This window comes from Trachypithecus francoisi, unplaced genomic scaffold (genome assembly GCF_009764315.1).
Source record: "Trachypithecus francoisi isolate TF-2019V2 unplaced genomic scaffold, Tfra_2.0 Lachesis_group4, whole genome shotgun sequence".
Classification (NCBI taxonomy): domain Eukaryota; kingdom Metazoa; phylum Chordata; class Mammalia; order Primates; family Cercopithecidae; genus Trachypithecus; species Trachypithecus francoisi.
In genome coordinates, this window is record NW_022681469.1 from 101,723,634 (window position 1) to 101,747,914 (window position 24,281).

General features: G+C 43.5%; 1 protein-coding gene and 1 long non-coding RNA gene across 4 annotated transcripts in view; one reads left to right on the forward strand and one right to left on the reverse strand.

The window, feature by feature from the left end:
• The first annotated feature begins 206 nt into the window (after positions 1–206).
• Positions 207–22,083, forward strand: LOC117073765. The gene is made up of 3 exons (XR_004433344.1): positions 207–441; positions 14,321–14,458; positions 21,949–22,083. It is a non-coding gene; the product is annotated as an uncharacterized LOC117073765 (long non-coding RNA).
• AVL9 (AVL9 cell migration associated) overlaps positions 19,944–24,281 on the reverse strand; it is a 103,838-nt gene continuing 99,500 nt past the window's right edge. For all 3 annotated transcript variants that reach the window (XM_033195105.1, XM_033195104.1, XM_033195103.1), the window contains one exon: positions 19,944–24,272. In XM_033195105.1, coding sequence (XP_033050996.1) covers positions 24,157–24,272 — 116 coding nt within the window. In that variant the 3' untranslated portion in view covers positions 19,944–24,156. The remainder of the gene's footprint in view (positions 24,273–24,281) is intronic.

Below are 24,281 nucleotides of genomic sequence, written 5' to 3' on the forward strand. Positions count from 1 at the left end.
AGCCACTTGGGAGGATGAGGCATGAGAATCACTTGAACCCGGGAGGTGGAGGTTGCAGTGAGCAGAGATCGCCCCACTGTGCTCCAGCCTGGGGTGACAGAGCAAGGCTCTGTCTCAAAATAAATAAATAAATAAATAAAGCAGCACGTCTCCTATGTCGCTCTCCTGGTGACAGCTCTTCACTGCCTCCACTGCTCCCCAGGCACCTACAGCGTCCTGCACCGCTTCTCCTCACCTCCACCAGCCCCTCACACCTCCCCCTGCAGGAAGCCTCCTGGCACAGGGACTTCATCCTCTGTTCCTTCCACTCTGTTGTCCCTCTACCTGGAGCTCCCATCCTGGTCTCACTGGACTTTGCCCTTCACAGGTAAATCTTTCGCGAGAATCCCAAGGGCATCCTTCCCATGCCCATGGCTGTGGTGCTCCTAAGGCTTCTGGAAGGTAGGGCCCTGTCTGCTTTCCTCGGTTTCCCCAGCAGCCTGGGGCCAGGAGAAGGCCAGCACTATGAGAAAGAAGGGGAATGGGAAAGAGTCATTTGCTTCCTTAAAGATGGTGGGAAGCTGTTTGAATTACATCAATGAGCCCTCGCCGGAGAGGGCAGATGAGTGAGTTTTTCCCCAAAGGGAGTTTTTTTTTTTTTTTTTCAACTTTTATTTTTAGCTCAGGGGGGTACATGTGCAGGTTTGTAACATGGGTAAAATGCGTGTCACTGGGGTTTGATGTACAAATGATTTCGTTACCGGGGTAATGGCATAGTACCTGATAGGAAGTTTGTTGATCCTCGCTCTCCTCCCAACCTCCACCCTCAAGTAGGCCTGGTGTCTATTATTCCCCTCTGTGTCCATGTGGACTTCATTTATAAAGTGAGATAAATAAGAACGTGTGGTGGCTGGGGTGGTGGCTTATGCCTGTAGTCCCAGCACTTTGGAAGGCCGAGGCAGGAGGATCACAAGGTCAGGAGATCGAGACCAGCCTGACCAACATGGTGAAACCCTGTCTCTACTAAAAATACAAAAATTAGCTGGGTGTGGTGGCGCATGCCTGTAATCCCAGCTACTCAGGAGGCTGAGGCGGGAGAATCACTTGAACCTGGGAGGCAGAGGTTGCAGTGAGCCCAGATTGCATCACTGCACTCCAGCCTGGGTGACAGAGTGAGATTCTGTCTCAAAAAAAAAAAAGAGCATGTGGTATTTGGTTTTCTGTTCCTGTGTTAATTTGCTTAGGATTAGGATAATGGCCTCCAGCTCTGTCCATGTTGCTGCAAAGGACATGATTTCATTCTTTTTTATGGCTATGGTGTATATGGACCACATTTTCTTTATCCAGTCTACCACTGATGGGCATCTAGGTTAATTCCATGTCTTTGCTATTGTGAACAGTGCTGCAGTGAACATATATGTGCATGTGTGTTTTTGGTAGAATGATTTATATTCCTTTGGGTATATACCCAGTAATGAGATTGCTAAATTGAATGGTAGTTTTTTTTAAGTTCTTTTAGAAATCTCCAAACTGCTTTCCACAGTGGCCAAACTAGTTTACATTCCCAATTCCCACCAACAGTGTATAAGCATTCCCTTTTCTCTACAACCTCAGCAATATCGGTTATTTTCTGACTTTTTAGGATTAGCCATGCTCGCTGGTGTGAGATGTTATCTCATTGTTTTTTTGCATTTCTCTAATGATTAGTGATATAGAACATTTTTTCATGTGCTTGTTGGCCACACATGTGTCTTCTTTTAAGAAGTATCTGTTCATGTCTTTTGCTGATTTTTTTTTTTTTCGAGATAGAGTCTTGCTCTGTCACCCCAGACTGGAGCGCAGTAGCATGATCTCAGCTCACTGCAACCTCTGCCTCTTGGGTTCAAGTGATTCTTCCTGTCTCAGCCTCCCAAGTAGCTGAGATTACAGGCACCCACCACCACGCCTGGCTAATTTTTGTATTTTTAGTACAGACGGAGTTTCATCGTGTTGGCCAGCCTGGTCTTGAACTTCTGACCTCAAGTGATCCACCCACCCAAAGTGCTAGGATCCAAATATATCTCTTTCTTTTCTTTTTTTGGACAGAGTCTCACTGTGTAGTCCAGGCTGGAATGCAATGGTGTGATCTCGGCTCACTGCAACCTCTGCCTCCTGGGTTCAAATGATTCTCCTGCCTTAGCCTCCCAAGTAGCTGGGACTATAGGCACGTGCCACCACACTCGGCTAATTTTTTGTAGTTTTAGTAGAGACAGGGTTTCACTGTGTTAACCAGGATGGTCTTGATCTCCTGACCTCGTGATCTGCCCACTTTGGCCTCCCAAAGTGCTGGGATTACAGGCATGAGCCACTGTGCCTGGCCCCAGATATATCTCTTATACCACAATGATAATAATAGTAATAGCTTACACATACCTAGCACTTCACAAAGAGTGTCTACATGCCTATGTATCTGATCACTGCTAAAAAAGACGGCATTAACATTTGTTGAGCAGAAATGATTGAATACACACAGCAAAGCCAGCCCCTATTGTCCTCAAACAGCACTTTTGATTTATATAGTGATAGGAAGTTTTTAGGGAGATAGAGTGAAAACTCAATTAAAAGTCAGGAGTCCTGGGTTTGACCGTATTTCCTTATTTATCAAACTGGGATGTGACCTATTTTTGCCTTTTCCACAATGAGATATGCTATTCTGGCCAGCACAGATTATCAATATCATTGTGTAGAAACTCTCCCCCCATTATAAAATTATAAATTATTGAGTTATAAAGCAACAACAAAGACAGAATGGCTTTAATGCAGAGTTAGTCAAATTGACCAAAGGAATAGGAGGAAATATCTTGAGAAGGACCCAGGCTGCTTGTGGTGGCTCACGCCTGTAATCTCAGCACTTGGGGAGGCCAAGGCAGGAGAATCACTTGAGTCCAAGAGGAGGAGACCAGCCTGGGCAATATGGCAAAACCTTGACTCTACAGAAACTCAAAAAAGTTAGCTAGGCATCAGAGGAGGACATGCCTGTAGTCCCAGCTAATCAGGAGGCTGAGGTGGGAGGATCACTTGAGCCCAGGAGGTTGAGGCTACAGTGAGTCATGATCACGCCACGCTACTCCAGCCTGAATGTCAGAGTGAGACCTTGTCTTGAAGAAGAAGAAAAAGACCCACATGTGTATCTGTTCATCCAGATACTGTAAAGAAAGCAAAAGGCCAACCCACAAACTGGAAGAAGATATTTGCATCCATGTAACTGACTAGTGCTGTGGTTTGAATGTCCTCTGCAAAACACTTTGGGAAATTATTTATTTTTGTTTTATTATTATTATTATTATTATTATTAGTGTCAGAGTCTTGCTCTGTTGCCCAGGCTAGAGTGCAGTGATACAATCAAAGCTCACTAAAACCTTGAACTTTTGGGTTCAAGTGATCCTCCTGGCTCATCCTCCTGAGTAGCTGGGACCAAAGCCATGTGCCACCATGCCTGGCTAATTTTTTATGTTTTGTAGAGATGGAGTCTCACTGTGTTGCCGAGGCTAGTCTTGAACTCCTGGCATCAAGTGGTCCTCCTGCCTTGTTCTCCCAAAATGCTGGGATTGCAGGCATGAGCCACCACACCTGGCCTTCACATTGAAATTTAATTGCATTGTGTAGTATTAAGAGGTGAAACCTTTAAGAGGCAGTGAGTTAATGAGTGATCTCTCCTCGTAAATGTATTAATAACATTACTGGGGGAGTGGGTTAGTTATCATGGGAGTGGGTTTGTGATAAAAGGGTGAAGTTCAGCTCCCATCTGTTCTTGCTCTTGTGCCTTCCACCATGGGATGAGAAAGCATGAAGGCCCTCATGTCCCAGATCCTGTGCCATGCTTTTGGACTTCACAGCCTCCAGAACTATGAGCCCAAAAAACTTCTAGTGTTTATACATTATTCAGTCTGTGGTATTGTTATAGCATCAGAAAACAAACTAAGACAACTAGTATTGAGAATATAGAAATATTTCCTACAAATAAGAAAAAGAGTACTCTGTAATACAGTGAATAAAAAACTTGAGCAAACATTTCACAGATGAGATATGAACAACCAATAAACATTTGAAAAGGTGCTCAAATTTCTTAGAAATTAGGAAATACAAAATGAGTCCACAACACTTGTATACTCACTTGAACAGCAAAAATTTAAAAGTCTGTCATGTGTTGGTGAGGTCAAAGAGCATATGTTGCGAGTGGGAATGTCATTGGTACTACCACTTGGGAAACCATTTGGAATTACCTTGTATGATACATTGAAGATGGCCACATTTTCTGATACTGTTCCCATTGAGAGGTTGACTCCCTTCTCCTTAAATTTGGGCTGGTCTTAGTGACTTCTTGGTCATTAGAATGCAGCAGAAGTGGCCGGGCGCGGTGGCTCATGCCTGTAATCCAAGCACTTTGGGAGGCTGAGGCGGGCAGATCATAAGGTCAGGAGTTCAGAGACCAGCCTGGCCAACATGGTGAAACCCCATCTCTGCTAAACATACAAAAACGCTGTGGCACGTGCCTGTAGTCCCAAACACTCAGGAGGCTGAGGCAGGAGAATCACTTGAACATGGGAGGAGGAGGCTGCAGTGAGCTGAGATCACACCACTGCACTCCAGACCGGGTGACAAAGTGAGACTCCATCTCAAAAAAAGAATGCAGCAGAAGTAACATTGTGGGACATCAAATGCTAAGTCAGAAGAAGCCTGCAGCTTCTGTCTGTTTAGGTCTCTTGGAATACTTGTTCTTGGAGCCTAGCCACCGTGCTGTCAGGAAGCCCACACAATCCCAAAGAGAGGCTCCCTTTGCCAGCCAGCACCAACTTGCAGTCATGTGAGGATCCTAGAATTTGGATCCTCCAATTGACAGTTCATCCTGGGAGCAGATGAAACATCCCTGCTAATCTCTGCCCAAATACCAGATCCTTGAGCAAAATAAATGACTTTTATTGTTTTTTAAGCTATGTAATTTTTAAAAAAACAACTTTATGGTATAACTTACATACCATAGAATTCAACCATATAAGTGTATAGTTGGGTGATTTTTAGTACATTTAAAAAGTTGTGCAACCATTACCACAGTTTTAAAGCTTTTTTTTATTTTATTTTAGAGATAGGGTCTCACTCTGCCACTCAGCCTGGAGTGCAAGTGGCATGATCATAGCTCACTGCAGCTTTGACCTCCTAGGCTCAAGTGATCCTCCTACCTCAGCCTCCTGAGCAGCTGGGACTACAGGCACTTGCCACCATGCCCTGCTTTTTTTGGGGTAGAGATAAGATCTTGCTTTGTTACCCAGACTGGTCTAAAACTCCCATGCTCGTGTGATCTTCCCACCTTGGCCTCCCAAAGTGCTGGGATTATAGGTATGAGCCTACTACCACTCTATTATGATTCACTATGAGGCCCCAAGTTTTGGGAAGGGTTGTTATACAGTAATAGATATAGAAACCTAACAAACTGAAGATACACATACCCAAAAATACACACACTATGGCTTAGCAATTCCATTTCTAGGTGTGCACCCTAGAGAAACTCTCATACACACCTATGAGGAGACGTACACAAGACTGATCTTCACAACCTGCTTGTACAGTAGTTCCCCCTTATCCAAGGTTTTAATTCCCTGCAGTCAACTGCAGTCTGAAAATACTAAATTGAAAATTCCAGAAATAACTCATAAGGATGTTTTTTAAAAAATATATCTTTCTTTTTTATTTGTATATTTTACTGTAAGTTCCGGGATACATGTGCAGAACATGTAGGTCTGTTAGATAGGTATACATGTACCATGGTGGTTTGCTATACCTATCAACCCGTCATCTAAGTTTTAAGTCCAACATGCATGCATTAACTGTTTGTCCTGATGTTCTTCCTACCCTCGCCTCCACCCCTGACAGGCCTCAGTGTGTTGTTCCCCTCCCTGTGTCCATGTGTTTCTTTTTTTTTTTTTTTTTGTTGAGATGGAGTCTTGCTCTGTCGCCAGGCTGGAGTGCAGTGGCCGGATCTCAGCTCACTGCAAGCTCCGCTCCCGGGTTATGCCATTCTCCTGCCTCAGCCTCCCGAGTAGCTGGACTACAGGCGCCCGCCACCTCGCCCAGCTAGTTTTTGTATTTTTAGTAGAGACGGGGTTTCACTGTGTTCGCCAGGATGGTCTCGATCTCCTGACCTCGTGATCCGCCCGTCTCGGCCTCCCAAAGTGCTGGGATTACAGGCTGAGCCACCGCGCCCGGCCCATGTGTTTTCATTATTCAGCTCGCACTGAGTGAGAACATGCAGTGTTTGGTTTTCTGTTACTGTGTTAGTTTGCTGAGGATGAGGACTTCCAGCTTCATCCATGTCCCCACAAAGGACATGATCTCATTCCTGTTTATGGCTGCGTGGTATTCCATTGTGTATATGTACCACATATTCTTTATCCAGTTTATCATTGATGAACATTTTTGTTGGTTCCATGTCTTTGCTACTGTAAACAGTGCTGCACTAAACATACGTGTGCATATGTCTTTATAGTAGAGTGATTTATATTCCTTTGGCTATATATCCAGTAATGAGATTGCTGGGTCAAATGGTATTTCTAATTCTAGATCCTTGAGAAATCGCCACACCGTCTTCCACAATGTTGGAACTAATTTACATTTCCCCCAACGGTGTAAAAGTGTTCCTATTTCTCCACAGCCTCACCAGCATCTATTGTTTCTTGGCTTTTTAATAATCGCCATTCTGACTGGTGTGAGATGCTTTATGGTTTTGATTTACATTTCTGTAATGATCAGTGATGTTGAGCTTTTTATCATATGTTTGTTGGCCGTGTAGATGTCTTCTTTAGAGAAGTGGCTGTTCATATTATTTGTCCACTTTTTGATGGGGTTATTTTATTCTTGTACATTTGTTTAAGTTCCTTGTAGATTCTGGGTATTAGACTTTTGTTGAATGGGTAGATTGCAAAAATCTTCTCCCATTCTGTAGGTTGCCTATTCACTCTGATGATAGTTTCTTTTGCTGTGCAGCTCTTTAGTTTAATTAGATCCCATTTGTCAATTTGGGCTTTTGTTGCAATTGCTTTTGGCATTTTCATCATGAAATCTTTGTTCGTACCTATGTCCTGAATGGTATTGCCTAGGTTTTCTTCTAGGGTTTTTATGATTTTCAGTTTTACATTAAGTCTTTAATCTATCTTGAGTTATTTTTTGTATAAGGTGTAAGGAAGGGGTCTAGTTTCAGTTTTCTGCACATGGCTAGCCAGTTTTCCCAGCACCACTTATTAAATAGGGAATCCTTTCCCCATTGCTTTTGTCAGGCTTGTCAAAGAGCAGATGACTGTAGATGTGTGGTGTTACTTCTGAGGTCTCTCTTCTGTTCCATTGGTCTATATGTCTGTTTTGGTACCAAACCATGCTTTTTTGGTTACTGTAGCCTGGTAGTATAGTTTGAAGTCAGGTAGCTTGAGGCCTCCAACTTTGTTCTTTTTGCTTACAATTGTCTTGGATATACAGGCTCTTTTTTGGTTCCATATGAAATTTAAAGTAGTTTTTTTCTAATTCTGTGAAGAATATCAATGGTAGTTTAATGGGAATAACATTGAATTGATAAATTACTTTGGTCAGTATGGACTTCTCAGAATATTGATTCTTCCTATCCATGAGGATGGAATTTTAAAAAAATTTGTTTGTGTCTTCTCGTATTTCCTTGAGCAGTGGTTTGTAGTTCTCCTTGAAGAGGTCCTTCATGTCCCTTGTTAGCTGCATTCCTAGGTATTTTATTCTCTTTGTAGCAATTGTGAATGCGAGTTCATTATGATTTGGCTCTCTACTTGTCTATTGTTGGTGTAAAGGAAAGCTTGTGATTTCTGCACATAGATTTTGTATCCTGAGACTTTGTTGAAGTTGCTTATCAGTTTAAGGAGTTTTTGGGCTGAGGCGGTGGGGTTTTCTAAATATAGAATAATTTTGTCTGCAAACAGAGACAATTTGACTTCCTCTCTTCCCATTTGAGTACCCCTTATTTCTTTCTCTTGCCTAATTGCCCTGGCCAGAACTTCCAATACTACGTTGAATAGGAGTGGTGAGAGAGGGCATCTTTGTGTTGTGCTGGTTTTCAAAGAGAATGCTGCCTGCTTTTGCCCATTCAGTATGATATTGGCTATGGGTTTGTCATAAATAGCTCTTATTTTTTTGAGATATGTTTCATCAACACCTAGTTTATTGAGAGCTTTTAACATGAAGGGATGTTGAATTTTATCAAAGGCCTTTTCTGCATCTATTGAGATGATCATGTGGTTTTGGTCATTGGTTCTGTTTATGTGATGTATTAGGTCTATTGATTTGCATATGTTGAACCAGCCTTGCATCACAGGGATGAAGTGGACTTGATCATAGTGGATAAGCTTTTTGATGTGCTGCTAGATTCAGTTTGCCAGTATTTTAATGAGGATTTTGACATTGATGTTCATCGGGGATATTGGCCTGAAGTTTTTGTTGTTGTTGTGTCTCTGCCAGGTTTTAGTATCAGGATGATGCTGGCCTCTTAAAATGAGTTAGGGAGGAGTGCCTCCTCTTCAGTTGTTTGGAATGCTTCAGAAGGAATGTACCAGCTCTTTTTTTGTACCTGTGGTAGAATTCACCTGTGAATCCATCTGGTCCTGGGCTTTTTTTGGTTGGTAGGCTATTAATTACCGCCTCAGTTTAAGAACTTGTTATTGGTCTGTTCAGGGATTCACCTTCTTCCTGGTTTAATCTTGGGAGGGTGTATGTGTCCAAGAATTTATCAGTTTCTTCTAGATTTTCTAGTTTATTTGTGTAAAGGTATTTATAGTATTATCTGATGGTAGTTTGTATCTCTGTGGGGTCAGTGGTGATATCCCCTTTATCATTTTTTATTGTGTCTAGTTGATTCTTCTCTCCCTTCTTCTTTATTAGTCTAGCTAGTGGTCTATGTATTTTGTTAGTTTGTTTAAAAAAAATCAGCTCCTGGATTCATTGATTTTTTTTGAAGGATTTTTCATGTCTCCATCTTCTTCAGTTCTGCTCTGATCTTAGTTACTTCTTGTCTTCTGCTAGCTTTTGGATTTTTTTGCTCTTGCTTCTCTAATTCTTTTAATTGTGATGTTAGGGTGTCAGTTTGAGAGCTTTCTAGCTTTCTGATGGGGGCATTTAGTGCTATAAATTTCCCTCTTAACACTGCTTTAGCTGTGTCCCAGAGATTCTGGTACATTGTCTCTTTGTTCTCATTGGTTTCAAGGAATTTCTTAATTTCTGCCTTAATTTCATTATTTACCCAGGAGTCATTCAGGAGCAGGCTGTTCAATTTCCATGAGTTGTGTGGTTTTGAATGAGTTTATTAATCCTGACTTCTAATTTAATTGCACTGTGGTCTGAGAGACTTTTGTGATTTCAGTTCTTTTGCATTTGCTGAGGACAACTCGTAAGTTTTAAATTGCTTGGCATTCTGAGTAGCGTGATGAAATCTCCAGTTGTCCTTTTCTTTCCCACTCAGGACATTCCATCTCTTTGTCCAGTGTATCCTTGAGGTCTACAGTATTGTCCTGGTTGGTAGTCATCAATTTGGTTTCCACCTGACACTCAACCATCAACATCATATGGCTCAATGATCCAGTATCACCTGAAGCAGGTGGTCCTCCTTTTGACATATCTACAGAAGGTCAATAGTAGCCTGACGCTAGTCACAATGCCTGTGTCATTCACCTAATCATGTAGGCATTTTATCATCTCACACAATCACAGGAAGGGTGAATGCAGTACAATAAGATATTTTGAGGGAGAGATCATATTTACATCACTTTTATTACAGTATATTGTTATAATTGTTCTTTTTTTTTTTTTTTTTTTTTGAGACGGGGTCTCGCTCTGTGACCTAGGCTGGAGTGCAGTGGCGCAATCTCGGCTCACTGCAAGCTCTGCCTCCCAGGTTCATGCCATTATCCTGCTTCAGCCTCCTGAGTAGCTGGGGCTATGGGCGCCTGCCACCGCACCTGGCTAATTTTTTTGTGTCTTTAGTAGAGACGGGGTTTCACCATGTTAGCCAGGATGGTCTCGAACTCCTGACCTCGTGATCCACCCACCTTGGCCTCCTGAAGTGCTGGGATTACAGGTGTGAGCCACCGTGCCCGGCCTCATTTTTGTTGTTAGTTATTGTTGATTTCTTACTATGCTTGATTTATAAACTTTGTCATAGGTACGTATTGGAAAAAAACATAGTAATATATAGAGTTCAGTACTATCTGGTTTCATGTGTGTAGTAGGGTTCTTAGAATGTAACCTCCGAAGGTATGGTGGGACTACTGTATTTTTTGTTTCTTTTTCTTTCTTTCTTTCTTTTTTTCATTTCCAGGCGCATGATGCTCAAGGAGGGGCCTACTATAATAGCAAACATTGGTTGGGGAGGGGAAGACCAAAAAAATTGTTCCTGAACTCATTAACAATTGAGTGTGGAAATAAACTGCAGTATATTATTCACACAATAGCATACTTCCTGGCAGTGAAAATGATCTACTGATAGACAAAGCGACATGATGCTCAGAAACTTAATGTGCAAGAAAAAGCAAGTCACAGGGTAATATGTATGTATGATTCAACTTGTATAAAGTTCAATAATCTGACACACTAAACAATCTGTTGCTGAGAAGGGAAATATATGGTAATTTTTTTTTTTCCTTTGAGACATAGTCTCTGTTGCCCAGGCTGGAGTGCAGTTGCACAGTCACAGCTCACTGCAGCCTTGACTCCCCTGGCTCAGGTGATTTCCCACCTCAGCCTTGTGAGTAGCTGGGACCACAGGCTTGTGCCACCATGCCTGGCTAATTTTTTCTGTATTTTTCTTAGAGATAGGGTTGCACCATGTTGCACAGGCTGATCTCCAACTCCTGGGCTCGTGATCCAGCTGCCTTGGCCTCCCAAATTGCTGGGATTACAGTCATGAGCCACGATGCCTGGACAAATTTTTAAGCAAAATGAGGGATGAGAGACACCCTCTTAGAGCTGGGTGATGGATTGTTCATTTTATTATTTTTTATATCATACACATTAGATAAAAATTCTTTTGAGTCTCTTCAGTTATTAATGTAAAGAATCAAAAATAGGTCAGTGTGGTATCTCACACTCATAACCCCAGCACTTTGGGAGGCTGAGGTGGGAGGATCGCTTGAGCCCAGAAGTTCAAGACCATCCGAGGCAACATACCAAGGTCATTTTTCTACAAAAAAATTAAAAATGGCCGGGTGTGGTGGCTCACACCTGTAATACCAGCACTTTGGGAGGCCAAGGTGGGCAGATCATGAGGTCAGGAGATCGAGACCATCATGGCTAACACAGTGAAATCCTGTCTCTACTAAAAATACAAAAAATCACCTGGGCATCATGGTGCATGCCTATAGTTCCAGCTACTCGAGAGGCTGAAGCAGGAGAACCACTTGAACCCAGAAACTGGAGGTTGCAGTGAGCTGAGATTGCACCACCGCACTTCAGCCTGGGTAACAGAGCGAGACTCCGTCTCAAAAAAAAAAAAAAGAAAAGAAAATTAAAAATCATTAGCTAGGCCTGGCGGCATGCGCCTGTAGTGCCAGCTACTTAGGAGGGTGAAGTGGGAGGATTGCTTGAGCCCAGGAGTTTAAGGCTGCAGTAAGCTATGATTGCACCACTGAACTCCAGCCTGGGCAACGGAGTGAGGCACTGTCTCTAAGAAAAAAAGAAATTAAAAAAAAAGAATTAAAAATAATAGTAATAGCAGGCCGGGCGAGTGGCTCACGCCTGTAATCCTAGCACTTTGGGAGGCCGAGATGGGTGGATCACCTGACATCAGGAGTTCGAGACCAGCCAAGCCAACATGGTGACACCCTCGTCTCTACTAAAAAATACAACAATTAGCTAGATGTGGTGGTGTGCACCTGTAGTCTCAGCTACTCAGGAGGCTGAGCTAGGAGAATTGCTTGAACTTGGGAGGTGGAGGTTGCAGTGAGCTGAGACTGCACCACCTGCACTCCAGCCTGGGTGACAGAGTGAGACTGTCTCAAAAAAAAAAAGTAATGGCACATGTATATTCAGGGTCAACCATATATTAGACATAATGCCAGTTTGAGTATGTATAAGTTCACACTTCCTTTTTGTATCCAATTATGTCATTCCTTTCTGATGCCCTCTCTTCTGTCCACAGGAACCCACACCATTCTTTTCATTCTCCTTTGTTCTGCTTCTTCTCCCAGTAAGAAAACATCTCCCTTCTTCTCCATTTACAAATCAGAATTGTCTATCAGTCTATTCATCCAGTGTCCACTAAGTGCTTACTCTGCACCAGGCACTGTTCTAGGCTCTGAAGATAAATAAAACCAGAAAAACGCCCTGTTCACATGCCGTAGAGGATGATGAACAATAGACAAATGTGAAGATACACAAGTGCAGCCCCAACACACACATCGTCATCTCATTTAAACCCACTGTACTAAAGGAGAATGTGTGGTTCAGAGATGTCAAGTAACAAGCAAGTGTGGGCGCTGGGTTTCCAACCCAGGCCTGTTGACCTCCTATTTATGGCATCCCAACTTTATTATAAAGCCCTGAACAAATGCAAAGAATGATGCTAATTATTGTTGCCAAAATTGAGTGAAATGAAATACAGGCAATTTTATGTGGAATTTTCACTTGTCAGAAACATGAGCCTCTTGGGTTTGTAGTTATCTTCAAAGATGTGTCTGAAAAGTGGAAGCTATATTCCTTCCACTGATCATACTTCCCTAACTGAGAAGTAAATTACATTTTGAAATGATTGAAACATTTTTAATGATTAGAAACATTAAAATACATCTTACATGTACAGCTTGACTTTACGTGTATACTTATCTGACCACCTAAATCAGGTGAAATAGTTGACTTTAATTAACATCTGCTTAGCCTTGAAATCTGTCGCAGCTTCAGACTGGATAAAACATCTTTCAGTCCCCAAGAAAAACATGTTTATTTTCAAAACGTTTTGGTTTGTGATATTGATATTAAAGGCAGTTGCACTTTCCCAACCCTTCCAGCTTCCTTGGTGGAAGGTACTTCCCACGCTTGCCCCTGGAAAGGCAGCCACATCGTCACACACACATCCTCAGCATAGACTGCTCCTCACAGGCTCTCCTCTTTTTTCCTGTGTCTGAACCCCTCCTCACACTCTTTCCCTTAGTCCCCATAGCCTCACCAAGAGAAACAGACTGCCAGGGGCAGAGCGGGAGGAGCTGGTTTCTGTATTTCTCAGATTCCTGCTGGCTTTAGCAACCTCACAGGCCGTTTCCTTCTGCAGTTCTCCTCTCTCATCACTCTTTTCCCCTTCTAGGGCTTCACTCCCCCTGACCTGCTCCTCCCCTGCATCTCAGGCCATGCCACCCCCGGCCCCATCCCCAAGGCTGGAGGACAGAAAATTGGCTCTCATCTTCACTGCCTCATCCTCACTTCAGCAGCTCAAATGACACTTCCTTGAGGAAGCTTTCTCTCACTGTCCCAGCGAAAAGGTTGCCATGATGGCACTTTACTGGACTTCTCAACACAGTCATCTTTCTTTTTTTTTGAGATAGAGTCTTGCGTTGTCACCCAGGCTGGAGTGCAGTGGCACCATCATAGCTCACTGCAGCCTTGATCTCCTGGGCTCAAGCAGTCTTCCCACCTCAGAGTAGCTGGGACTACAGGCGCTTGCCACCATGTCCAGCTAATTTATTTTTAGTAGAGAAGGGGTCTCACTATATCATCCAAGCTGGTCTCAAACTCCTAGGCACAAGCAGTCCTCGTGCCTCCGCATCCCTAAGTGTTGGGATTATAGGTGTGAGCCACTGCACACAGCCCCATCACTTTCTTTATATCACGTATATGTACAGATCTAATCTCTTCTGGACCCAGACAGCCCTCACCCATAGCAAGTGGTTTTGTGTTGAGACAAGACTGAGTGAAGCTTTACTTACTCTGCTGGGGCTGAGGCGAATGGGAGTTACGGTTTCAGCTGCCAGGTTGTCACTTAACACGTTTCCGTCTGTTGCTTAGTTCTCTAGTACCTTTATAACACACAGTCATGTGCCACATAGCGAACCTTTGGTCAGTGACAGACAGCATATACGATGGTGGTTCCCTAAGATTACAATACTGTATTTTTTTTTTTTTTGAGATGGAGTTTTGCTCTTGTTGCCCAGGCTGGCGTGCAGTGGCGTGATCTTGGCTCACTGCAGCCTCCACCTCCCGGGTTCAAGCGATTCTCCTGCCTCAGCCTCCCGAGTAACTGGGATTACAGGCATGTGCCACTACCCAGCTAATTTTGTACAATACTGTCTTTTTAGTGTACCTTTTCTCTTTTTAGACGCACAAATCCTTACCATTGTGTGAACACTGCCTGCAGGATTCAGAACAGTACCATGCTGTGGAGGTCTGTAGCCTAGGAGCAATAGGCCAAACCATATGAGCTAACTGTGTGGTCGGCTCTGCCATCTAGGTCATTGTAAGTATACTCGATGATGTTCACATAACAGTGAAATCATCCAGTGACGCATTTTGCAGAATGTTGTTAGTGACGTGTGACTGTATTTTGGTATCTACTCTGGCTGTCTGGTGAGCTGCCTTTTATGAGCTGAGACGTAGCTCCCATAAACAACACTGTCCATATGGGAAATCCATTTTGAGTTCCCTATGAATTACATTAGAAGCTTTGGAAACACAATAGCCTGTCCTTCAAGGGAGGGTGGTCACAGGGTTAACTTGACAGTTTAAAAGGAAACAAGCCAGGCATGGTAGCTCACGCCTGTAATCCCAGCACTGTGGGAGGCTGAGGCAGGAGGATTGCTTGAGCCCCCGGAGTTCAAGACCATCCTGGGCAACATACTGACACTGTGTCTCTATTTAAAGAAAAAAAATTAAGAAAAAAAAAAAAGGAAACAAAAGACATGCCTTCCAACCAGAGGAGTGGTGACTAGTTATCCTTCATTTCCAACAAGGTCTCAAAAGAAAATTCTAAGGATTAGGAGAATGGCGTAAACCCGGGAGGCGGAGCTTGCAGTGAGCTGAGATCCGGCCACTGCACTCCAGTCCGGGCGACAGAGCGAGACTCCGCCTCAAAAAAAAAAAAAAAAGAAAATTCTAAGGATTAAGCCCAGGTGCTCAAAGGAATGGAATTAACCACATTCAAAATAAAAATGATTTCCACTTTGAGTGTGAAAGTGAGGGTTCTGAGGCCGGGCGCGGTGGCTCAAGCCTGTAATCCCAGCACTTTGGGAGGCCGAGACGGGCAGATCACGAGGTCAGGAGATCGAGACCATCCTGGCTAACACGGTGAAACCCCGTCTCTACTAAAAATACAAAAAACTAGCCGGGCGAGGTGGCGGGCGCCTGTAGTCCCAGCTACTCGGGAGGCTGAGGCAGGAGAATGGCGTAAACCGGGAGGCGGAGCTTGCAGTGAGCTGAGATCCGGCCACTGCACTCCAGTCCAGGCGACAGAGCGAGACTCCGCCTCAAAAAAAAAAAAAAAAAAAGAAAATTCTAAGGATTAAGCCCAGGTGCTCAAAGGAATGGAATTAACCACATTCAAAATAAAAATGATTTCCACTTTGAGTGTGAAAGTGAGGGTTCTGAGGCCGGGCGCGGTGGCTCAAGCCTGTAATCCCAGCACTTTGGGAGGCCGAGACGGGCAGATCACGAGGTCAGGAGATCGAGACCATCCTGGCTAACACGGTGAAACCCCGTCTCTACTAAAAATACAAAAAACTAGCCGGGCGAGGTGGCGGGCGCCTGTAGTCCCAGCTACTCGGGAGGCTGAGGCAGGAGAATGGCGTAAACCGGGAGGCGGAGCTTGCAGTGAGCTGAGATCCGGCCACTGCACTCCAGTCCAGGCGACAGAGCGAGACTCCGCCTCAAAAAAAAAAAAAAAAAGAAAATTCTAAGGATTAAGCCCAGGTGCTCAAAGGAATGGAATTAACCACATTCAAAATAAAAATGATTTCCACTTTGAGTGTGAAAGTGAGGGTTCTGAGGCCGGGCGCGGTGGCTCAAGCCTGTAATCCCAGCACTTTGGGAGGCCGAGACGGGCAGATCACGAGGTCAGGAGATCGAGACCATCCTGGCTAACACGGTGAAACCCCGTCTCTACTAAAAATACAAAAAACTAGCCGGGCGAGGTGGCGGGCGCCTGTAGTCCCAGCTACTCGGGAGGCTGAGGCAGGAGAATGGCGTAAACCCGGGAGGCGGAGCTTGCAGTGAGCTGAGATCCTGCCACTGCACTCCAGCCTGGGCGACAGAGCAAGACTCCATCTCAAAAAAAAAAAAAAAAAAGAAAGTGAGGGTTCTGTCACTAATGAAAAAACACACTTTAAAGGTCATAAAATAATAAAATATATAAGATTTAAAAATTCTAGTCCTGCTGACCTTGTGGTTTTAATGACCATAAAATGGGTGACACAAAAAAAATTCATCTTCATCTGTTAAAATTTTACCTGGGAATTTCCATTTGGAAAGTAGTGAGAGTGAGTGGTTTATCAAGGCCACAGAAGCTTTGGTTTCTAAATGGATGATCATGTACAAAGAACCAATTCAGGATGTGAGAGCCAAGGATGGGCTAATTTTGCTTCGGTGTCCGTGGTTTCTAGGAAGTAACGGTTTTCTAGGGCAGAGCCTGAGGAGGCAGGTGGACAGCCTACTTCAGAAATTCTCCATTGTCCCACTTTTAACTTTAGCATTCCCAAGAGCATGAATGTGGTTAAATTTTATCAGAAAAAATAATTCCACGAATTTAATATAATTGAAAGTCCAGATGTTAGTGGCAGATGGGCTTTTTGAATGTATAAATGATTCCCTTCCTGCTTGTAAATGACATGAAGAAACAGCGGGTTTTCTCCAAGTTTAAACACGTCACCACAGCGGTGGTGCCACATGTCTCCTGGGTCTCACTTAGCCAGAGAGAGTAATGGAAACAGATGCTCCAGTGCCCTCTCTGCTCTTGACTTCCTAGCAGGGAGACCATCACTTGACAGGTTCTTTTCATCAGCAGCCTCCACGGACCGAATGCCTGGGGAAATCGGGAAAACTGTTCTTGCAGTAACTGGTTTTTGACTGAGGGCCATGCCACAGACTTTTGTTCTTGGCTTTATTGTGTTTGGGGCAAATGTGATTTAAAGTCAGTGGAAAACTGGGAAGGCCACTGAGGAAGGGAAAGGGGTGGTGGTTGAGTTCAGAGGTCAGCTGAGGAACATCACTGGCTTTACAGCAAAGGGCAAAGCAGAAGCAGTGGTACCCATGACTGAAAGAACTTTCCACAGGCAGCACCCAGCCAACCTGCCACCTGCCTGTGGGAAATCCTTGAAGGCTTTCTTTCGCCTGTCCGTGGGCTGACAGGGCTCGCCTCCAGATATGGCCTTATTTCCTGACCTCATTCTAGCCTGTCCTCCTTGCCATTTCGGTTTCGGCCAAAAAACATCCCCTCAAGCCGTGCGGCTTCCAGTCTTTGCTTATGCTGCTCTGCCAGGCCCTGGAGCCCTTTACATCTTGTGGTCTTTACCCTCACTCCCACCTCACCTGGAAAACTCTCCCTCAGGTCTCAACTTAGACTCAGGGGAAGAGACATTTATTGGTCCCTGTGAAAAAAGCAGTTACCCGCAGTGGTTTGCTGGTGCCACTCCTGCTCCCCCACCACCCAGCACTCTCCCCTCTACAGTGACCGCCCACCCCCACCTGCTGGACAGCAAGGTCCGTGGGATCAGGAACTGCACGTGTCAGGGACTATGTGTGGCACTGTATGGCAAATCTCCAAGATTGGGAAGCACTGCTTTACATAGTCCTCAGTAAGTACTGAATCCAGGTATTTTATTATTTTATTTTTTTGAGAGAGAGTCTCGTTCTGTTGCCCAAGCTGAAGGGCAGTGGTGCAATCATGGCTCACGGCAGCCTTGACCTCCTGGCTTCAGTGATCCTCTCACCTGAGCCCACCCCCTCACCCCCCCGTAGCTGGGACTAGAGGAAGATGCCACCATGCCCAGCTAATTTTTTTTTTTTTTTTTTTGAGATGGAGTTTCACTCTTGTTGCCCAGGCTGGAGTGCAATGGCTCGATCTCTGCTCACTGCAACCTCTGCCTCCCGAGTTCAAGCGATTCTCCTGCCTCAGCCTCCCGAGTAGTTGGGATTACAGGCGCCCGCCACCACACCCAGCTAATTTTGTATTTTTGGTAGAGACAGGGTTTCTCCATGTTGGTCAGGCTGGTCTTGAACTCCTGACCCCAGGTGATCTGTCCACCTCAGCCTCCCAAAGTGCTGGGATTACAGGTGTGAGCCACTGCACCTCCCTTCAGCTAATTTTTAAATTTTTTGTAGATACGAGGTATCCCTATGTGGCCCAGGCTGGTCTCAAACTCCTGGGTCCAAGCAATCTTCCTGCCTTAGCCTCCCAAAGTGTTCAGGATTACAGGTGTGAGCCACTGGCCCCTGAGAATTCAGGTATTAGAAAGGACTCAGAGTAGCCTGGGGAAGACTTTCAGGAGGAAGAGAGGTTGGGGCTGGGTCTTTGATTACTATGTACTACAGGTTCTCTCAGTAGTGCTCCTCCAACAACTAGAAGGATGGGAAGGCAACAACAGCAGCCAAGGTTTCAGTTGGTAAGGGGGCTTGTGGAGGCCAGGGCATCCGTGGAGAAGCTACGAAATTAAGCCAATTCCTAAGTCAGGCACTCAGGGTCTGCCACACAGAAACTGGTGCCTTTTCATGGGTAATGAAGTTGTTTAATGGCTAGCAAGTAGTTTTAAACTCTTCATTATGGAAATTCTCCAACATACACAAACAGAATAGTTTTAGAAGCCCTTATGAACCCATCACTTGCCCTCAACAATGACCAACATTTCATTAAGTGGCTTTCATCATTTTTGCAAGCCTGGCCTACATCTGTGTGCTCCAGGACTGCAGCCCAGTCCAATGAAACATTTAAAAACATTTGAATCCTAATTATGTTATGTTGGGATGTCAGTGGTTCCAAAGGCAGGTGCTCATGGGATCAGGAACACAACGCGACCATTCTGATCTTCATGATCATACAAAGTGTCTATGCGTGCCACGTGAGGATCTGTTGATGGTGACGTTGGACAGGTCAGTCCTGCCGCAGTGGCTTCCCCAACCCTGTGTACATTACCTCAGGCAGAGAGAAGCCCTTCATGAAGGAGAGAAAGAACTTTCCTTGGAAAGAATAGGCTCCCTAATCACACTCCTTCCAGATGTTACCAGATTAAGTAACTGCAACTTCTATCAGAATGAAGGGTGGGCAGCTGTTCCCTGGTGGGTGATAGGGGACCCATCACACCCCCACAGCAGAGCGCAGAGGGGGACATCTGCAAAGGGAAGGAGATGCCTTCCTTTCCCTGAGTGCAGAGGCAGCTCCACTGTCCTCAAGTTATCCCATCAGCTCCAGGGCTCTCAGTCCACATCAAAGAACACTGGTAACTTCAGCTCAACCCTGCAGCAGCACTCAAGGAAGCACACATTCCCAGGGGCAAGGGAGTTTGTTCACTTCTTCTGTGAAGCACAGCCCACAGCCCATTCTGTGGAGCAGTTGTAAGGGAACCCAGTACATGAATGTATACATGAAAATGTGCCAGGAGTCCTCAGTGGAAATATCAAGGGCTCTTGACACTTATCGGTCCAGGTGCAAAATGGGTTGCTTGGGACAATGTCCTAATGAGACATTATCTTGTGACCAAGCTCTGCTTGATACTTTGTGCAGCTCCCTGCACTTAGCATTCCATAGAAGCTAAGGGGCTCTTCCTGCAGAGCTCACCGCCTTGAAAGCTGAGGGACCACTGTCAAAGTGATGTCAAAATGAGAGTAAATGAGTCATGAGTCTTTAGTTCATTCTGTGTGGTTTCTTAATAAATGAAGCTGCTGTTGAACTGTGAAGGAGGACAGAAACCACATGGACAACACACAGGGTACTTCTAGAAGGACAGGTCAAGTTCAACTGTAGGCAGGGTGAACAGGATCATTTTATTCTCATTGACGCTTAAAGATACAACAGAAGTTTTACAATTCAGTATGATTAGACATGATTTATAATTTTAACAATAAAAAAAAAGAACTAGTACAAACTTTAAAACTACCAAAGAGAAAATACCTTTCTGATCAAAACATGTGCCACAGCTAAACTTCCTTAGAAAACTTTTTAAGTTTTCTCAGCTAAATTTTCTTAGAAAAGGTTTGTGAAAAGCCTTTAATTGTAAATATTTAAACTATTTTTGTAACCACTAAATGCCTTCACCAACTCATTAATCCAATGTTTCCTAAATTCAGGAACCAGTGACCAAGGGGCCTGAAACATGTAAGCCTTGATCTTATTCTTCCAGCTACAAAATACTATTATTTTAAGAAAACAACAAAATATTTTCTAAGCACAGAAGCTTTCTGAAAACTTCAATTACCTTTTCTGGCTCAGTACCTGACTGAAATGTTCAGATGTTCATATTGCACACACGAAAAAATCTGAGCAGCATCTACGTGGGTGTGAGAAGCTGATGAAAAATAAGATCGGGAAAACCCCCTACACTGTTCCATTTACATGATTTAAATATATAGTTTCTATATCTTTCATATAAGTAAAAAGGTAAACTTTAGAACAGCACAGAAATACAAATGTATTTAGAGTTTTACAAAATATATTCAACCCCTCAGACATGCACAATTTTTTAACTTTGGAGTTACCATATAAGGGAACTAGTTTCCCCTCCTTCATAATGAAAGCAGGAAGTCATGTGTACAAAGTCATTCATATGAAAAAGAATAGACATCCACATTCCTTTTCTTTGTCCTTGACAAATATTTATGGAATGCCGGAAATTATGGAAAAACAATTCCAATGTTACGAAGTCCAAAGAACTGGAATGAGAAACTCCTCGCGGCACCTTACGCTGCATGGAATGACAGTCCTCAGGGAATTAGGGTAGCATCTTCTACCACTTTTAAAGGCTACCACGAGACGGGGTGGAAATGCCACGAATGGCACCACATCTCTGATCAAAGATTCAGAGCATGCACGTGTTGATGCCATTAAGAGTCCCCACCATCTCCCCACTAAAATACCAGGCAACACTTAGCAGCTGCTGTCCTAACAGGCTACTTTCCGCAACTGCTGACACAGGTAAGTTCATGTGGTTAAAGGTCAGAACACTGACCCCCTTCCAGAGCTGAAGTGCTCCAGCACTCATCACTGGCTCTGGAGGGAAAAGACCACTAGCTGTAACTTCTACAAAACTTTTATTCACAAACTATAAAACAGTAACAAAACCTACCTACCAGGGCGATAATGCTATAACGTGACTTTAAAATTTGTAACTAGCAGAGTAACATCCTAACTGCTTTCTAAAAGAATTCTTCTAACTCTTAGCACATGAAATACTGCTCTCAAAATACTTTCATTCAGATTTTAAGCATCTTATTCCTCAGCCAGGCAACAATTTCTCACTTCTCTTCCGAATTTGCTTTCTCCTTGGCTTTTCAAAGGAAATTATTCTAAAAAACATCAGACGCTTCGTATAGAATTTGGAAAGGAAGATAAGGTTGAGCAAGTCACATCATATGCTCTGGTATGCTGCCAAAGTATTTTGCTGCTGTGTTTCTTAACAGGAAAGTGGATGAGAATTGTTTTAGGGCTGTGCTGGGCGGGGGGTAATCGCTAACGGATTTGGGAAGAGACTATTCAAGCTCCTGCCAACAATACAAGGGCCAGTGTTCCTTGAAAAACTCCACCTCCTAGAGCCTGAAGGAAATACAGCTATGGTCTTGTGACCATTTCTATGATGAAAGCTGTATTTTCTGAGATACTTGTTTTATGTTGAAAGTCAGTAAAGTGACCACTAAGAATCAAACTGTTAGCTAGAAATGTTAATAGAAAGTCTGATCAAAGTGTATATTCAAATGGGGAACAAGTGGTATTAAAGAAAGTTAAACTTGATGTAACTATTTTTATTTCAGTGGATTCCAAAGCATGAGCTGGGCTGCTTTTGAAGGGTGAAAAATGGGAGTTGACCCCAATCATAGAAACCATACCAGCTGAAAGACAAATCAGCATCTTGCTGGATGACCCCTCACAGGGCTCCTAGATCCCTGCAGTGTGAACTTCAGCAGCTGAGAGGTAACAATTGCACACAAATCACACTATCATGCTCCAACGAATGATGTGGTCCTTGAGAAACAACAAGATGTTAGAATGAATTCTTTATAGTCTCAGCACAAAAAGATTAGAGTACTGTTTAAGGTTTTGTTTGGTATTTCTTCTATTCAAACAGTATTTCCTGAGGTTAACTTTCTTGGAAGAGGTGGAAATAATGGAGTTCTCACATTCAGCCCTTCAGTTTATCATTGCTGAATTCTTGAGTTATGCTCAAATGGGTAATAAAATACATGTTTAGAAAACACAAAGTGGAAAATTTAGAGATATTTAGATTATGTTTCTATGTTCATTTCAAATGCCTTGGGAGCATTTACTTCTTAAACATTTCGTGAGGAATAAACCAAATATAATCAGTGCCCTCCTTTAATTCCCCAGCAATCTGGGATAGATCATACTCACAATGTATTTCCCAAGTATCCTTTGTTACTGAAAAGGCAGTCTTTTCCCCATAAGTACTCTCTGAGAACACCCATCCCAGGTCTCCTTGAAAAGCAAATGAGAGCTGAGCATGGCAAACACACAAGGTCCAGCTGTGTACAGATCATCAGTAGATGGCACGCACATGCGTGTATGTACCTAACATGAAACCAGATGTCCTTTCTCAGATGACAGACGTCAAGGCTGCAGTTTTCTTCTCTTGCCTCTTACTTTGATGAATATAAACTAAGATGAGATTTCTATTTAATACAGTCACCTTGCTTTTCTTTTAAAATACTTATAGAAGGGGGTAGGGATTGATTATAGGAAGACTTTCAGTTAGGGAAGTAGAAGACTAAGTGCTTTGAAAAGCTTTATGAAGAATAAGACTACGAGAAAAGCTGTCAGTCTGCAAACACTCAATAGAAAACTGTTTAAAAAAGAAACAGGCCAGGCGCAGCGGCTCATGCCTGTAATCCCAGCACTTTGGGAGGCTGAGGCAGACAGATCACTTGAGGCCGGGAGATCAAGACCAGCCTGGCCAACATGGCAAAACCCCGTCTCTACTAAAAATACAAAAATCAGCTGGGTGTGGTGGCGCATGTCCATAATCCCAGCTACTTGGGAGGCTGAGGTACAAGAATTGCTTGAACCTAGGAGATGGAGGTTGCAGTGAGCCGAGATGGCGCCACTGCACTCCAGCCTGGGCAATACAGCGAGACCCTGTCCCCGCTACAAAAAAAGTGAAACAGATGGCACAAACTGTGAATTTAAAAAAGTGCTTGTAAAAGACTGCAACATGACTGTGGTTGAAAAATAAACACATAGGTCTTTGAAAGTATTGCCCTACAGACACATTCATGTTAAACTGCTTCAGTATCATTGAACCATCACTCTGCTATTTCTCTGCACAGCCACCTGCACAGTTATAAAGAGGAGGAAAGCACAGTGATACTCCTTGATGTCTGAAAGCAAATTTTTAAGGATGTGGAAAGAACAAACTAAAAACATAAAACACCCAATCCTCAGAACTACTACCCCTGACTTTCATGTTTTTGGGAGGAAGTGAATTAATAAATGTTTTGTGGAGTAAAGCAAAATAATCATCATAGAATTCAGCAAAATAATAAAGGCCCAGCTGTATGACCCCTTCACTTTATAAGAACATTTTAAGGCCAACTTTAGAGAAAATGGTAATATAAATTAATTTTAGCAAGTATAAATTACAATGACCATCTAGATATTCAAACACCAAAACAGAACAAAATTTACATAAGTAAAAACTCTTCTAAAGTAAACCAATGTACAGTATCAGAACTCAAAATTCATTAGAAGGTTCACTGTATGTTTTAATCAGGCTCAGACTGAAATAAAAGTAGTCAATTGAAACCCCAACCTGGAAAGCCATCCCTGCTATGGCTGTGATTTCATCATTTCGGCATCCTGAAACATTCACTTAGAGCAACCGTCTATGTAAACAGTTCGACATATGGTCCCCTGCTGTGGATCTGTGGCTGATAACAGCCTGGGAGCAGCAGACAGACAGGGGACACTTAAACCTCAGAAAGCAATAGCAGCTTCTGACACCCTGCTCAAGGCTTCCCATCCGGTGGCTCAGTGAGACTTTGGGAGGTGGAAGTGGTAAAAGTGGAAAGCCATGAAGACATAGCTGTCTTTGCACTGGAAAAAGCTCCTCCAACTGACTGGCCTGGATGGA